The 17,824-nt window shown below is 41.9% G+C and overlaps 1 protein-coding gene across 1 annotated transcript in view; it reads left to right on the plus strand.

Moving 5' to 3' along the window:
* LOC126236195 (mite allergen Der f 3-like) overlaps positions 1 to 17,824 on the plus strand; it is a 50,892-nt gene that overhangs the window by 6,191 nt on the left and 26,877 nt on the right. The window contains exons 2-3 of the mRNA XM_049945305.1: positions 13 to 166; positions 11,629 to 11,764. Coding sequence (XP_049801262.1) covers positions 13 to 166; positions 11,629 to 11,764 — 290 coding nt within the window. The remainder of the gene's footprint in view (positions 1 to 12; positions 167 to 11,628; positions 11,765 to 17,824) is intronic.

Below are 17,824 nucleotides of genomic sequence, written 5' to 3' on the forward strand. Positions count from 1 at the left end.
GCCTTCCCACAGGCTCAGCGCAGGAGCGCATCGTGGGCGGCGTGGATGCGTCTCCTGGCGACTTCCCGTACGTGACGTCACTGCACCGCAACGGCGAGCACAACTGCGGCGCCAGCGTGCTGGACTCCTCGTGGCTGCTCACCGTCACCCACTGCGTCAACTTCGAGTAAGCGCGGGCGCCCGCCACCTGCTGTGCCCGATATGTCGCTCGTAGAAAAAGTGCCATTCTTGAATTGGAGCTATTGCTGCTGCCATTTGTATTACAGGTCCTATTACAGCACCTAAGAAAAGAGAAAGAATTGCAAGGAGAGTAGGCTGCACGTGTGTACAAATAAAATCAGTGTACAATACTTTCATCATATTGTGCGAATCAAAAAGAATATTATTAGGCATAAGAACGTTATTAGACATAAAGAGCTCACTCGTTTAGTTTTATTTTGTCGCTACCACACAGTTTAAATGGTAGTCCAACCAGTGGAGTAAAGACATCGTTTATACCGCTAGCAGAAAAAATCCCAAAGAACCATAAATAATATGAAAGGAATTCGACAAAGGACTAGTTAATCACAAGAAAACCCATCGTCATTGTCTACAACAGAGAGGCGATAGAATTTTGGAGAGTACACGTAGAAAAATAACGTACTGGCATTAACGTGTCGCCGGCCGAAGTGGCCGTGCGGTTAAAGGCGCTGCAGTCTGAAACCGCGAGACCGCTACGGTCGCAGGTTCGAATCCTGCCTCGGGCATGGATGTTTGTGATGTCCTTAGGTTAGATAGGTTTAACTAGTTCTAAGTTCTAGGGGACTAATGACCTCAGCAGTTGAGTCCCATAGTGCTCAGAGCCATTTGAACCATTAACGTGTCAGTAAGTTATTTCAGGGCCATACTGGGAAATATTTCACAAGATTTTCTTTTTGTATCAATTAGCTTATCGTGATTTTTAATCACGCTTGAATGTGACGAAGAAATGAAATTTATTAAATACTCCAAGAAAGTTCCTTTGGCAACGCCTTTTCATTTGTTCAGGAACATGTCGCGATGAAGAAATTTCTATCAGAGTCATCATTTTCTTAATGTTTGTCAGGTGCACTATTTGTACTTTTCTGGCACCTAAGGCCCATATTCGGCAACACTTATCACAAAGATGTATTTGTTTAATATTCACATACTTGCAAAGTCCTATATTCACATTTCTTCTTGTTTCACCTGTGTATATCTACAAAGTTAATTTACAGTTAATCTGCAGGATGTTACGATTAACTTTGTCCTTCATTTTATTACTTGTGTAATAGCTGATTCTAATTATTGGTTACTCGGAACAGATTTTCTGCGCTGTATGAGCTTTTGGACGATGATGAAAAAATACTGGGAGAGAGGGAAGAATCTGTTAGTTGTATCCTTAAATGTTAAAGTGACGTGAGAGTTTTGTAAAGGAGAAGCTATGGAAGTACCTGAGAAAAAGGAATGTATCTGAAGACCTGGTCAGGTAAAACCACATGCTGTCCCAGGACTGTATCAGCTGTGTACAAGTCGGAGAAGACGATCTTCGAGGTTTCAGACCAAAACAAGAGTTCAGCAAGGCAGTGTTCAAATGGTTTAAATGGCTCTGAGCACTATGGAACTTAAAATTTGAGGTCATCAGTCCCCTAGAACTTAGAACTACTTAAACCTAACTAACCTAAGGGCATCACAGACATTCATGCTCGAGGCAGGATTCGAACCTGCGACCGTAGCGGTCGCGTGGTTCCAGACTGATGCGCCGAGAACCGGTCGGCCACAGCGGCCGGCAGCAAGACAGTGTATTGTCCCCACTACTGTTCATCACTGTTGTGGATGATATAATAAAGAACACCAAGAAAAGTATTTGTGAAATAAATGCAGTGACTTTGCACATGGTGTCATGAACTGGGGAGAAACAGAAGTTCCGATTGGACTCAAGGTATAGAAATCCTGGTTTCAGCATTATAACCTCCACATTAGAGAGGCCAATACAGTAGTGGTGGCAGTCAACAGAGATGGGCATCCCACAAATATGAAACTAGGAGTCCACCGCATAAAGTGTGCAGACAGTTTTCCATACCTCTGGAGTATAATCTCTAGGGAAAATTCGATTAGACGGGAGATTAGTAACAGAGTGAAAAAGGTTGCTGAATTCTATCAACAAGGGAGAACACTTTAATTTGGCACCAAGATACCAACAAAAGCAAAATTAGTTATGTTCAATAGCTAATTCGTACCAATGTTCCAGAATTCTCATTCTGGAAACATCCCCCAGGCTGTGGCTAAGCCATGTCTCCGCAATATCATTTCTTTCAGGAGTGCTAGTTCTGAAAGTTTCGCAGGAGAGCTTCTGTAAAGTTTGGAAGGTAGGAGACGAGGTACTGGCAGAAGTAAAGCTGTGAGGACGGGGCGTGAGTCGTGCTTGGTTAGCTCAGTTGGTAGAGCACTTGCCCGCGAGAGGCAAAGGTCCCGAGTTCGAGTCTCGGTCCGGCACACAGTATTAATCTGCGAGGAAGTTTCATACCAATATTGCTCTACATTACCGAAGCATGCAGCATCACAAAGAAAATCATCGAGGCACCAGGTATCCGAAATGAATTACCTTTGATAAACGATCCAGAAAACTAAAGTGGAAAAGTTAAGAAAGAGAAGATCAAGAAGAAAGCCGGAATATATCCATCTATTTTAGGCAGAATTAGCAGATCCACACTACTATGGTAACGGCATGTAATGGGCTTCGTTACTACAAGAACAGCTCAAGTCAAATTGGAAACATAGTTGGAACGATAATGTCCAGGTGGTAGAACCAAAACTCGTTGGTTGAGCATAATCAACGAAGGCCTCGCTGTCAGAGGGAGGACAGCAGTTGATGTCCTCCGTGACAGACTCTACTTGGACGGAAGAAAATGGAAGAGGATGATGAGCAGAACGCTGGAAACCGGAACTGTAGGCCTATAGCGATGATGATATGGAGTTTGTGTATTGTGTCGAGTTCTGCTCTTGGCTCAAGTATTTTGTACCCATTCAGCCGAAAAGATATTTTATCGGCTGGATAACATGCGTTTGTATGCTTCCTGCGTACACGTAAATTACGAGTATGTATCCCACGTATATTAAGACACTGGAAGAAGAAATGTATACTTGTCTGGTGACAGACCGTCGAGATGATATTCTGATATATCGTTTTCAATTTTTTTCTTTTTTATTTTCAATGTATTTTACTCTTTTACTTTCATTTTACTTTATTTTTTTCATTAATCTCAGTTCCTTTTACCGTTTCTTACTGACGATTGTCACGTACCTATCCAGATACGTAAACGTTGTAAAATATGAGTGACAAAGATTGTACAACATTATAAAATCGAAGTCGAATAACGTACTTCCTAGAAGTTTTATTAGCTACAATATCTGTATCGACAAACACCTGACATTCCACCCCACACAAAATTTTTCAGTAGACCCAATGTCTAAGACACTTACAACCTCCGGTAACACGAATCTTTTGAAACATCATCACTATTATTCGTCCGAACCATCTGTAATAGTACATAATAAGTTGTATTTGTCATAAAAAGCATAAAGTCTCTGTTTTAACTACTTACTGTGTGTCTTTATGTGAAAGGTCAGGCGTTTTTTCTCTGGTATAAAAATATATTACAACGCCAACAATATCTGAAGTGTACTGTATGAATCAAGTACCTATATTAGGAGAGGTTCTGCATCTGGAGTTACGTTATCCCTAAAAGTCACACAAATGCAAGACAACAGCTGTCAAGAACTAAGAGTTCGGGATAGGTAGGTGAAAACCTAATGCTCATAGGGGATTACAACGCAGAGGCAGGAAAAGGATGAAAGCGACACTTATAGAAAGATTTTGCTCTGGTAGTAGGAATGAAACAGGCGGAGGTCTCCTTGAGTTCTGCAGTAAAATTCTGCTATTGACAACAAATACACTGTTCGAGTATCACACGAGGAGGAGGTAAACTTGACAAGGCATTTAAGCATTGAAAAATATCTGCTGGTTTAAACCATAGTGACACAGAGTTTTCGAAATCAGGTATCAGATTTTATTATGTACTGAGGACATATATATACTTACATTATAGTTAACAATCAATGTGTAAAATGTGGGATAGTGAAGTAGCGTGTAATGTTAAGATGGGTTTGAATTGGTCTGGTGACCGAGCGAGGTGGCGCAGTGGTTAGCACACTGGACTCGCATTCGGGAGGACGACGGTTCAATCCCGTCTCCGGCCATCCTGATTTAGGTTTTCCGTGATTTCCCTAAATCGCTTCAGGCAAAGGCCGGGATGGTTCCTTTGAAAGGGCATGGCCGATTTCCTTCCCCATCCCTCCCTCACCCGAACTTGCACTCCGTCTCTAATGACCTCGTTGTCGACGGGACGTTAAACACTAATCTCCTCCTCCTGAATTAGTGTGAGGCTCTAGATATTGCGATAATGAACACCAGAGCAGGAAGTTCAATTGAAAACGAATTAAACTTCCTAAATGATTAATCACAGTCGTTGGACAGACAAATATAGTTCCATGGAAGGTATCTAAGAAGATACCTTTGGTGACAATAAAAAAACTTCAATTGATTGGTGAAAGAATGAAATACATAACTATTACAGATAAGAACAGAAAAAGCAAACAACAATACATCATTTGGGAATGAAATGGTTTCAGGATAAATATGAATAAAACGTAAATAGCTGTCGGCGGGACAGATTCAGCACGTAGGAAATTGAAGATAACTTTCGTCGAAATTAAAAGGAAGGGCAACACATTTAAGAGTGCAAAACTAATAACGCAGAACAAAGAGTTGATAGAGGGTAAAGAGCACATTGAGGTCCTTTACGAGAGAGAGCGAGAGAGAAACCTTTCTGCTGACGTGATACAACAGCAAATGCTAATCGATTTGGAAGACATACGAAATTCAGTATTACACAGGGTGTGTATGTTACATACTTTTACGGAGGATAGAGAAGCGTAAACGAATCAATTTGAGGTAATGGACCCTGGTCCTGAAACGACCAAGTCGAAAGTTATAAGTGAAAATCTTTCTGACATCTCTGATATTTACCGGTACTGTTGTTGCTAAGACTGTAGTGTAGGCAACTGTCAGAAGTGTTGGCATGGACCAAAAGAAGAAAACAATGTTTAGTAAATATGGGCTCTCAGATACATACCTTAGCATCTGTGGGCACTGGTTCACGTTCAGTAGTGTGAAACACATCTCTGCTACTACAATCTCTTTGGTTTCCATATTTTTGGAGGAAGAAATATGGATAAAAACAAAGAAACGTGTCCAGTGAATAGAGCTATAAAACGCACAGATTAAGAACCATGCGCTCTCATCCAGTAGAAGATACGTGTTTCACAGCGTGACACAGAAGACTTGGGAGCAAAAAGGAATGAACAGAAAACATTCATTCATACCTTCGAAATTCATTAGGGGGAACTGCTAACCAAATGATTATGCAAATGAGTGGGTGAAATTGATGTTTTTAGTTACAGACTATCGGACTTCTGGAAGAATATCATCAACAGAATCGTGAAACTAGCAAAGGCAGATAAATGAGAAACCTATGGCACAATCTGCTTACCAGATCATTGTTTGCAGTTCCTGACAAAATTAACATACAGAGTAACGGAACCGAAGACTGACGATCTGTTAGATGACGATCAATTTGATTTTAAGCATGGTAAAGGCATCAGATAGACTACAATGTAAACTGGAGTGCGATTTTTTTAAATTTTCAGAAAAATATGTGTACACTCTATTGACGAACGGGTAATATAAAACGTGTACAAGAACCAAGACGGTACAATAAGAATGAAAGACCAAGAGTCAATTGCTCAGATTAAAACAGGTGTAGAGAAATAGTGAACTTTCTCTCCAATATAGTTCAACTGTACATCGAAAGTAGTGGTGGAAATAAAGGAAATTTTCTGAGTGGGATTGTCATTCAGAGCGAAAAATTCGGTGATAGTATTCGTTAATGACGTTGTTTTTATTACTGAAAGCGAGGAAGAATTACAGGACCTTTTGGAAGCAATAAACGTTTTAAGGAGCACAGTGCGTTGACTGAGACTTTTGCTCCTTTGATCCTTTGTTCATGCGACTGTTTCTTTTCCAGTACATTAGTGAGAAACTGTTGGCTTTGAACGTCACTATTCATAAAATAACTGGTCTGACTGAACCTATTAATAGGATCGTTTGGAGACTCACTATCTGTACATGTTATACGAGATATGTTGTTGATAATACTGTCCTCTACAACCAACTTCCACTGATTTTAATTACTAATGAAAACGACTACAGCACTATTAGTACACATTTACTGTGTCACAACCGGTTTCGTTGTTTTATAATATCTTCTGGTTGTCGTATGTATCATAAGAGACAAAATTTAACGACGGTTACATATTCTGCTGACCACCTAACGGAAGCATTGGTGAGCAGCAAGTGCGTGCGATACGGCATGTGCTAGTGTGCTCGACATGCCGTCTCGCATGCTGTAGCAACCTGTAGCAATGAGTACAACTGCAGCATACGATTATGTAAGCGAAGTATGCAGATGTGGGGAAAGGAGTAGAAGAAGAGGTTACAGGAGACCGTGGACTTGGGGCAGAGAATGAGAGAGGAGAAAAACTAATTGAGTTCTGTAATAAATTTCAGCTAGTAATACTCTGTTCAAGAATGACAAGAGAAGGAGGTATACATGGGAAAGAACGGATGATACTGGAAGATTTCAGTTAGACTATACCATAGTCAGACAGAGACTCCGAAATCAGATAATCGATTGTAAGGTGTACCCAGAAGGATATTTAGACTCAGATCACAATATGCTGAAGAGTTTAGTCAAGAAGAATCAATACGCAAAGAAGTGGGATACAGAAGTACTATGGCATGGCGTGATATGCTTCAATTTCTCTTAGGCTATAGATACAGCAATAAGGGATAGCTCAGTAGGTAGCGCAGTTGAAGAGGAATGGACATCTCTAGTAAGGGCAAACAGAGAAGTTGCAAAGAAATGCATATGTACAAACGGCGTAACTGTTAAGAAACCATAAGTAGCAAAAGAAATACCTCAGTTGATCGAAGAAAGAAAGAAGTACAAAAACGTTCATGGAAATTCAGTAATACAGAAATACACACCAAAACAAGTTTTGCATCAGCTCGGTTCCCAGAACTCCTGAAGACAGACCTTGACTGTGGATATAGCATCACAGACACATTCCCTTAGTCTGTTCAGAGATGTCACTAAACCCGCCCAAAGATGTCAACAACCATGCATGAGCAGCGCCTATTAGACGGAGGGGGTCCGACAGCCTATCAGTTCCACTCATTCCACCAGGAAGGAGGTATATGGTTCATGTTGTCTGTAGTTCAACCATGTCTCGACGGTCAATATCGCGGTTCGATAGCGTCCACATTGTTACTTTGTGCCAGGTATGGCAATAAAAAATGCAGTAAATGAAGCAGGCAAAAAGAAATACAAACGTCTCAAAAATGACATCGACAGGAAGTGCAAAATGTCTAAGCAGGGATGGCTTGTCTCACTAGGGGTAAGATAGATACTGCCTACAGGAAAATTAAAGAGACCTTTGGAGAGAAGAGAACCACTTGTTTGAATATCAAGACCAAAGATGGCAACCCAGTTCTAAGCAAAGAAGGGAAGGCAGAAAGGTGGAAGGAGTATATAGAGGGTTTATACAAGGGCGAAGTACTTGAGGACAATATTATGGAAATGGAAGAGGATGTAGATGAAGACGAAATGGGAGATAAGATACTGCGTGAAGAGTTTGACAGAGCACTGAAAGATCTGAGTCGAAACAAGGCCCCGGGAGTAGACAACATTCCATTAGAACTACTGATGGCCTTGGGAGAGCCAGTCATGACAAAACTCTACCATCTGGTGAGCAAGATGTATGAGACAGGCGAAATACCCTCAGACTTCAAGAAGAATATAATAATTCCAATCCCAAAGAAAGCAGCTGTTGACAAATGTGAAAACTACCGAACTATCAGTTTAATAAGTCACAGCTGCAAAATACTAACGCGAATTCTTTACAGACGAATGGAAAAACTGGTAGAAGCCGACCTCGGGGAAGATCAGTTTGGATTCCGTAGAAATGTTGGAATACGTGAGGCAATACTAACCTTACGACTTACCTTAGAAGGAAGATTAAGAAAAGGCAAACCTAAGTTTCTAGCATTTGTAGACTTAGAGAAAGCTTTTGACAATGTTAACTGGAATACTCTCTTTCAAATTCTGAAGGTGGCAGGGGTAAAATACAGGGAGCGAAAGGCTATTTACAATTTGTACAGAAACCAGATGGCAGTTGTAAGAGTCGAGGGGCATGAAATGGAAGCAGTGGTTGGGAAAGGAGTGAGACAGGGTTGTAGCCTCTCCCCAATGTTATTCAATCTGTATATTGAGCAAGCAGTAAAGGAAACAAAAGAAAAATTCGGAGTAGGCATTAAAATTCATGGAGAAGAAGTAAAAACTTTGAGGTTCGCCGATGACATTGTAATTCTGTCAGAGACAGCAAAAGACTTGGAAGAGCAGTTGAACGGAATGGACAGTGTCTTGAAAGGAGGACATAAGATGAACATCAACAAAAGCAAAACGAGGATAATGGAATGTAGTCAAATTAAATCGGGTGATGCTGAGGGAATTAGATTAGGAAGTGAGACACTTAAAGTAGTAAAGGAGTTTTGCTATTTAGGGAGTAAAATAACTGATGATGGTCGAAGTAGAGAGGATATAAAATGTAGACTGACAATGGCAAGAAAATCGTTTCTGAAGAAGAGAAATTTGTTAACATCGAGTATAGATTTAAGTGTCAGGAAGTCGTTTCTGAAAGTATTTGGAGTGTAGCCATGTATGGAAGTGAAACATGGACGATAGCTAGTGTGGACAAGAAGAGAATAGAAGCTTTCGAAATGTGGTGCTACAGAAGAATGCTGAAGATAAGGTGGGTAGATCACGTAACTAATGAGGAGGTACTGAATAGGATTGGGGAGAAGAGAAGTTTGTGGCACAACTTGACTAGAAGAAAGGATCGGTTGGTAGGACATGTTTTGAGGCATCAAGGGATCACAAATTTAGCATTGGAGGGCAGCGTGGAGGGTAAAAATCGTAGTGGGAGACCAAGAGATGAATACACTAAGCAGATTCAGAAGGATGTAGGTTGCAGTAGGTACTGGGAGATGAAGAAGCTTGCACAGGATAGAGTAGCATGGAGAGCTGCATCAAACCAGTCTCAGGACTGAAGACCACAACAACAACAACAACAACATGGCAATGTTGTTCGGACATGGAGAAGGTACAGAGAGACAGGAACTGTCGATGACATGCCTCGCTCAGGCCGTCCAAAGTCTGCCACTGCATTGGATGGCAGTTACCTACCGATTATGGCTCGGAGGAAACCTGACAGCGACTCCACCATGCTGAATAATGCTTTTCGTGCAGCCAAAGAACGTCGTGTTACGACTCAAGCTGGGCGCAATAGGCAGCATGATGAGCAACTTCACTCCCGGCGTCCATGCCGAGGTCCATCTTTGCAACAACGACACCATGCAGCGCGGTACAGATGGGCCCAACGACATGCCGAATGGACCGTTCAGGATTGGCATCCGATGAGTGTCGCATAGGGCTTCAACCAGACAATCGTTGAAGACTTATTTGGAGGCAGCCCGGTCAGGCTGAACGCCTTAGACACACTGTCAGGTGGAAGTTCCCTGATGTTTTGGGGTGGCATTATGTATGGCTGACGTACGCTGGTGGTCATGGAAGGCGCCGTAACTACTGAACGATACCTACAGATTATGGCTCGGAGGAACCCTGACAGCGACTCCACCATGTTGAATAATGCTTTTCGTGCAGCCAAAGAACGTCGTGTTACGACTCAAGCTGGGCGCCAAAGGCAGCATGATGAGCAACTTCACTCCGACCGACCGATAGCGCAACCATATCGGCAGCGTACTGGCGAGGCATTCGTCCTCATGGACGACAATTTGCGTCCCCAACGTGCACATATTGTTAGTGACTTCTTTCAGGACAAAGACATCGCTCGACTAGAGTGGCCAGCATGTTCTCCAGACATGAACCCTATCGAAAATGCCTGGGACAGATTGAAAAGGGCTGTCTATTGCAATGTGTGGTTTTCATGAGCAATAAAAAGGGCGGAAATGCTGTTTACGTTGATCTCTATTCCAATTTTTTGTACAGGTTCCGGAACCCTCGGATCCGAGGTGATGCAAAACATTTTTTAGTGTGTGTACAAGTCGTTAGGGAATGAAATGAAAAGGAAGTGCAGGGAAGCCAAGACGAAATGGCTGCATTGAAAATGTGTGGAAATCGAGAAAGAAATCATTGTTTGAAGGACTGACTTAGCATATAGGGAAGCCAGAATAACCTTCGGTGACTTTAAAAGCAACGGTGGTAACATTAAGGGAGAAGGGAATTCCACCGTTAAATGCAGAGGGGAGAACGGGAAGGTATGAAGAGTACATTGAAGGCCTCTATAATGTGGAAGATCTGTCTGATGTGATAGAAGAAGAGACAGGAGTCGATTTAGAAGAGAAAGGGGATCCAGTATTAGAATCAGAATTTAAGAGAGCTCTGGAGGACTTGGGATCAAATAAGGTAGAAGGAATAGATAACAATCCATCAGAATTTCTAAAATCATTGAGAGAAATGCCAAAAAAAGACGACTATTCATATTGGTGTGTAGAATGAATGAGTCTGACGGCATACCATATGACTCTCTGAAAAATATCATCCACACAATTTCAAGGACTGCAAGAGCTGACAAGTGCGAGAATTATCGCAGAATATGGATTCAGAGTAAATCGAAGAAAGACGAAGGTAATTCCAGCGAATACTTCCCTTTTTCTCGTAAATCGCGTACTAATGTATAATATTAAAATGATTTCATGGGCAAAAATATGCATTGTATATGGCGCGCGTGCATACACACAAACACACACACACACACACACACACACACACACACTGCATGTTGTTCAACCTGTCTGTTCTCCACCGGTAAGACCCTAGTATTAAAATGCAAGAGGCAGTTACAGTGCGGCCCCATGTGATATATTCTCAAAAGTACCCGAATGACCTGAATTATTAATTAAACAAATGCGTCACACAACGCTCGCCTTTCCTCCAGCGATAACCTAGTACTAAAAGGGTAGCCCCATCTGGACTGTCTTCAAAAGTATCCGAACGACCTGAATTATTCGACCTGAATTATTTTTCGGAAAAAATATGTCACTGTCCTCCCTGTAAGCCAATCAGAGCCTAGTACTACTACTGTATTGTAGCCCTATTTGGGAAGCGCTAAGAGGTCAGAGAGAATTTATCAAAAAACAGGTCATTGTAACTGAATTGTCTAAACTACCACTCTTATCGCAACCTCTCCTGTCTGAGTGTATCTCAGCTGCCTCGCGTCGCAGCGAACGCGAGTTTTACTCCTGCCTCGATGATGTGGGTGAATACGTAGTCCTTGCAGTGTGTCCCTGTTTAGCAGAGGAATCTCAACATATCAGAGTGAATACACTTGTAATATCACACAAATGTAAACTTGAGCGTGTACTTGTTTCAGCACAGAAAACCTGACAATCCTGGCTGGTACTGTGGATCAGACGTCTGGGGGCTCCTTGCATACGGTCACAAAGGTGGTAATCAACCCTGACTACAATCCAAGAGATGGATATGTCAACGACATCGCACTCATAAAGGTAAATTTCGCACTTGATCATCGCTAACGTTATTCAGCGCAATTTTAGTATAATCAGAAATATTTGAGATAGACTCAGTTATTAGTTTCAAAACACAATCAGAATTTGACTCTGATGACCTCTGTTGATGGACTAGGAAGAGACGGAAAATGTACACTTGTAGCAACTATCAATACAATCCTTTGTGTAGGGTTGGGAACATCTACATTTTTTGAGCGATTTATTCGATGTTATTGCCTATATTAAATCACCCTCCCTAGCGTCTAAAATAAGTCTCACTCGCAACAAGTGGTGATCAACTTGGTATTATGGTGTCATGCCCATTCTAATAATTTGCCTAGTTACGTTCACTGCGAAACTCCAACCATTCTGGTTAAAATGGAGATTTATTGCTTAGTTTCATGGACATGAACTTGGAATGACTGCTATTAGTGGTATGCCTACTGAAATTACTTTTACACAAATTCCTAGCTGTGGGGTATCGCAGGAAGTCTCCCGCTTTACACGTTTCTGTCATTTCACACAGTTTATTCCAACGTAATATGTGTTCTGTTTGTTTTTTGGTGAGTGAGTGTTCACCCTCGACTTAAGATTCGCTTCAACAATACATTGTTTGCTGTCTCCCAAGAGATAGTTAAGTCTGTTTCTAGCTAATTGTTTCTTCTGCAACATACATTTCATCTTTCATTGTCGTGCAATTTGTAATATTAAATTGCAATAGCTAGTTTTATATTTCGCACAGACGTTTATCAATACGGATCTTTAGATAAGTTAAATTCGAAATTGTACTTCTAAAGTTTGCTTTGCATCACTTATATATTTGCAGTTAATATTCAGCTGTGCTGCGTAAATTATAGCGGCTGTTAGCGGCAAACAACCGGTGCTGGACTGTTGAGACGTAACAATATTCTTAAACTTTTGTAATTTCTCCATTTTGGCTGAGGTTTCTTAACAATTGTAATGGCATTTGAAAATAGTGACGTGTAGATCAGTTTCAAGAAGGCTAATTTTATTTCACAACTGTAATAAAAATTACGTTAGCAAGAGATTTCGGATTTCTCATATTTGTTGTTCTGGTTTGCTCAGCCTCCGTATAAAGTAAGAGAAAATGTTAACGTGAAGTTATGGGAATTTTCATTGAGATTAGGTTAGACTCCCACAGGAGCAGTGCATTGTCCACAGATATGATTAAGAGTATGTTTACCGCTGTACCTGATTATCTGAAACCGGACATCTCACAACGTGACACATGGTGAGCTTAAAATTAAAGCCTGGGACGTACACTGAGGTCACAGAAGTCATGGGATAGCGATAACCACCTGTATAGATGGCGGTACAAAGGTACAAAAGGGCAGTGCGTTTTCGGAGCTGTCGTTTGTACTCGGGTGATTTATATGAAAACGTTTCCACCTTAGTATGGTCGCACGACTGGAATAAACAGATTTTTAACGCGAAATAGTAGTTGAAGCTAGGCGCATGGGACATTCCATTTCGAAAATAGTAGGAAATTCAATATCCTGAGATCCACAGCGTGAGCCCCAATACCAAGTTTCAGGCATTACCCCACACCACGGACAACGCAGTGCCCGACGGCCTTCACTTAACGATCGAGAACAGCGTAGAGTTTTCAGTGCTAAGAAACAAGGAACACTGCGTGAAATAACCACAGAAATCTATGTGGGACATACGATGAACGGATCCGTTAGGACAGTGCGGTGAAATTGTGCGTTAATGGGCTGTGGCAGCTGCCGACCGGCGAGAGAGCCTTCGTAACAGCATATCACCCGCGTCCCCTGTCCTGCGCTCGTAACCATATCGGTTGGACCCTAGACGACGGGAAAACCGTGACTTGAGCGGATGAGTCCCGATTTCAGTTGTTAAGAGGTTATGATAGGGTTCGAGTGCGGTGCAGACTGCATGATATCATGGACCCAGGATGTCAACAAGGTACTGTGGAAGCAAATGGGGGTTCCATAGTGGTGTGGGCTGTGTTTACATGGTTATCTTCAGCTACTTGCAGATCGTTTGCAGCTATTCATGGACTTCATGTTCCCAAACAATGATGTAATTTTTATGGACGGCCATAAGCTATGTCACCGATTTGAAGAACATTCTGGACAATTACAGCGAATTATTTGACCACCCAGATTTATCGAAGGTAATCGAGAGGTCAGATCGTTCACAAAATCCCACACACTTTTGAAATTATGGACGGCTATAGAAGTAGCATGGGTTAAATGATTTTGCAGGGGACTGCCAACGACTTGTTGAGTCCATGCCACTTCGAGTTGGCAAAAGGAGGCCCAAAACGATATTTTTCTGTTTCTTCTGACGTCTACACGTCGCAAGGCTGTTGTAACTCTTCATGATACGAATGTTCAAATATTATTGCTATTTAGTGACCTTTATTTCCTAGGAATGCCAAGCAATATATGGAAAATAACTTTGTCAATGATTTCTTCTATAGATATGCTGCATGTTTCCGTAAATTTTTATATGATTCACCACATGCCGACTACGTTCCCAACTGCCGGATGTTTTGTCAGATCTGTTTGTCACTGGAGTATTATATACTGGATTTCTTTTAATGATCTTTGACATGTAGTTAAGTAAATAATTTCGGCTATTTATGCACAAGTAATAACTGCATATTGTCAGGATCAACCTCTGCTCTAAGCGTTACATGAACACTGTGTCAACCTCAGCGTCGATGTCGGATAAACAAGGCGCGTAAAAGGCACTGTCGAACGAGCTGACCTGAAGGGCAAAGCGGTTTTATTCCAAACAGCAGTACATACAAACACATTGTTTACGGCTCCCACATAAGGCAACGATTGTCCACGATTGTGTGGTATTTTACAAGGGACGCTGCAGTATCTCATCGGACTTGTAGCGACGGCGTTCGTCGTTGTACAGTATTTAGATGAGAAAGCCTGTGTAACATTATAGCACGTGGGATAACGGCAAGCAGAAAGACATTACAGGCTTTCGACAGCATTACCGAAAAAAACGACCTTTTTGGATTCTCATGTACGACACGCAGTTCTGGACTTCTCTGGTGATTTCTGCAAAATAATTTGCCAAATCGTAGAATGAGCCAAAAAGGAACCACAATTCGTCACGCAGCTACTTTGGTACTCCTAAATCGTCACATTTGCTCTATCAATCCTGTTTAAGTCATACCAAATGGAATGCACTGAGAGTAACAATGATTTGGAAATCTTTCCGTACCGGGATACTTTGTGTTTAATACTTTTTGAGGTGTTTCTGACAGCACCTGCTTTTATGAGATAAGGTTTGATTTCAATTGCTATGTCTTCCTATGTTTGTTCCTGTTCGCTGTATTTATTAAGTTCGTGAGCCAATACATTTTTCACGTTGTGCTTGAGGGGAATGGATAAGAAGTCAAATTCCAAATATCATGTATGACTATTTAAATTTATTTTTCTCTTAACTTTAATTCAAGCATACCAAAGACAGAGCAACGAACCTTAGCTGCATTTCTTATACAGAAGAAAGCATTGATAACCATTACATCTTATGAGGTTACTAGAATATGGAGGAAGAATATTTTATTTAGTTATTATTAATTTCACTCCTATTCACCATGATATGTACATGTTTTCCAATTTACGAAAGATACACAAGGTAGTATATAAAGACTGCCGCAGCACTGTTGAAACGCTGACCCCGCCGGGAACACGCCGTTCTGGAGATCGGTGGAGTGCAGAGGACGGTTGAGACCAGGTGTCACCAAGAGATACACTCCACAAGGAACTGTCTTCGCTCTGTAGTCTATTTCTTTTAGAAAGTATAGTGAGTAGTTCTGCATAAGCAAGACTACTGAAAAATAGGCCGGGCTCTGGCGAATATGTGAACGTAACTACTTATTGAGAACAAACATAGCTTGTAATGTGAGGACTGAGGCTTCTATAACCTAAACATTGTTTGACAGGACACTAGAATCTCATGTTACATTGCTGAGTAAGTGAAAATAGATTTTTTTTACATTGGACCTTTGGAAAAGAACATATTTCGTTGCGTTTCCGAATATTATATTACAATCAGTTCAAACCTATTTTTCAAGTGCAGAAGGATACTGCATTATGAATAAATGCTTTCGTCATTGGATCTTTGGAAATGAACATATTTCCTTGCGTTTCCGAATATGATATTACAATCAGTTCAAACCTATTTTTCAAGTGCAGAAGGATGCTGCATTACGAATAAATGCTTTCGTCATTGTGAAACACTTACAAAATCACCCGGTGAAGAGTTCTAGTGATGCAATGTATTACAGGATAGGTTATGAAAGATGCTCTTTATTGATTTCATAAGTGACATGTGCACGGGTGTCCAAAATAAAAAAAAAAAATAAAATTGCGAAGTTGTGTTTTTTTCCACAAAACAGTATAAAGAGGTGAAGTAAATTAGAAGCAACATAAAGAATACAGAACGTAAACCACTGCAAAATGAATAACGGTAGACAAATATGTTCCTCGTTTTTCTTCAACTTACTGAATTTAGACACACGTTCCGACAACTGGTTAATGTGCTCAGTATGGTGTGTGACCACCTCTGGCAGCAGTACATGGCAGCAGTACAGACCAGACAACAATGGGGCATACTGTATGTGATGTCATCAGTCTCATGCTGAGGCAATAACGGCCTACTTGTCCTGAAAAGCTGCTCACAGGTCTTGGAGATCGGTTGGCGAATGCTAACGTGATGCAAGTGTCCCTAGTGCACCCAAGAATGCTCAATGGGATTCAAATTTGGAGAGCGAGCATGACACGCCATGCGTGCAAATTCTTCCGTTTCCAAGAAAATATTAACCAACCGTGCTCTACGAGATCAGCATTATCGTCCATCAATACGAAGTGTAGTCCCGCAGCACCTCGCAAAAACCCCACATGAGCTCCCAAAATATCGCCACGTTACTTGGCAGCAACCAACCTTGCCGATTCAGCCATACAAATTCATTAGAAGACGTTCCAGTGGTCAACATAGTATCTGCTCACACCACTAGTGACCTTTCTCGACATCGGTCTCTTTCCACAATGTTTGGGTCCCGAAATCGTATTTCACGTTTCCTCCAGACGCGAAACCGTCGAGAATCACTCTCCAGACCAAATTGTCACTCATTTGCGGAAAGAAAATTGGCCCACTGTTCGACCGTGGCACGTTGACGGGTCCACTCGAGACATTGCTTTCTGATAAATTCGCGTCAGAGGTACACATACAGCACGTCTCCGACAGTAAAAGCTACTCCCCCGAAGCCTTCTGTGCACAGTTTGCATCGATGCAACACCTGTAGAGGGTGCTGCGACGTCAGATGCCAGCTGTCTTGCAGTACTAAGACAGTACCGCCGCCCCTTACGCTGATGTCACAGGTGCTCGGCTCTTATCTGCCCTGCAGGATACAGTTACGGTCTCAATGAACTGTCGCCAAATCCGTAAAACAACAGAACGATTCACATTCAGCCATCGGACCACATAAGTTTGCGGCTGTCCTGCTTCCATTCTTCGTAAGTTCCTCCGCCGCAGAGAGTCTGGTAGGCATCTTCACTGTGCCATACAATACCATTTATGACTGTGTACACAGTGATTGCATCCGCCCCCCGGTAGCTAAATGGTCAGCGTGACGGATTTTCAATCCTTTGGGTCCGGGTTAGACTTCCGCCTAGGTCGGGGAATTTTGTCCACCCAGGGACTTTGTGTTGTGCTGTCCTCATCATCATCCTATCATCCGCATCGACTGCAGGTCGCCGAAGTGGCGTCAAATTGAAAGACCGGCACCCGGTGAACGGTCTGCCCGACGGTGCGAATAAATAAACAGTGATTGTGAATTTGGACTATCCGCAAAACACTACGCCGTTTGATAGATGCCGTGACGTCATTGTTGGCATGGTTGTTCGTTGACCGCAATGACATCTTCCATGCAGTATGCAGGGTGAGTCACCTAACGTTACCGCTGGATATATTTCGTAAACCACATCAAATACTGACGAACCGATTCCATAGACCGAACGTGAGGAGAGGGGCTAGTGTAATTGTTAA

The sequence above is a fragment of the Schistocerca nitens genome, chromosome 1 (genome assembly GCF_023898315.1).
Source record: "Schistocerca nitens isolate TAMUIC-IGC-003100 chromosome 1, iqSchNite1.1, whole genome shotgun sequence".
NCBI lineage: Eukaryota > Metazoa > Arthropoda > Insecta > Orthoptera > Acrididae > Schistocerca > Schistocerca nitens.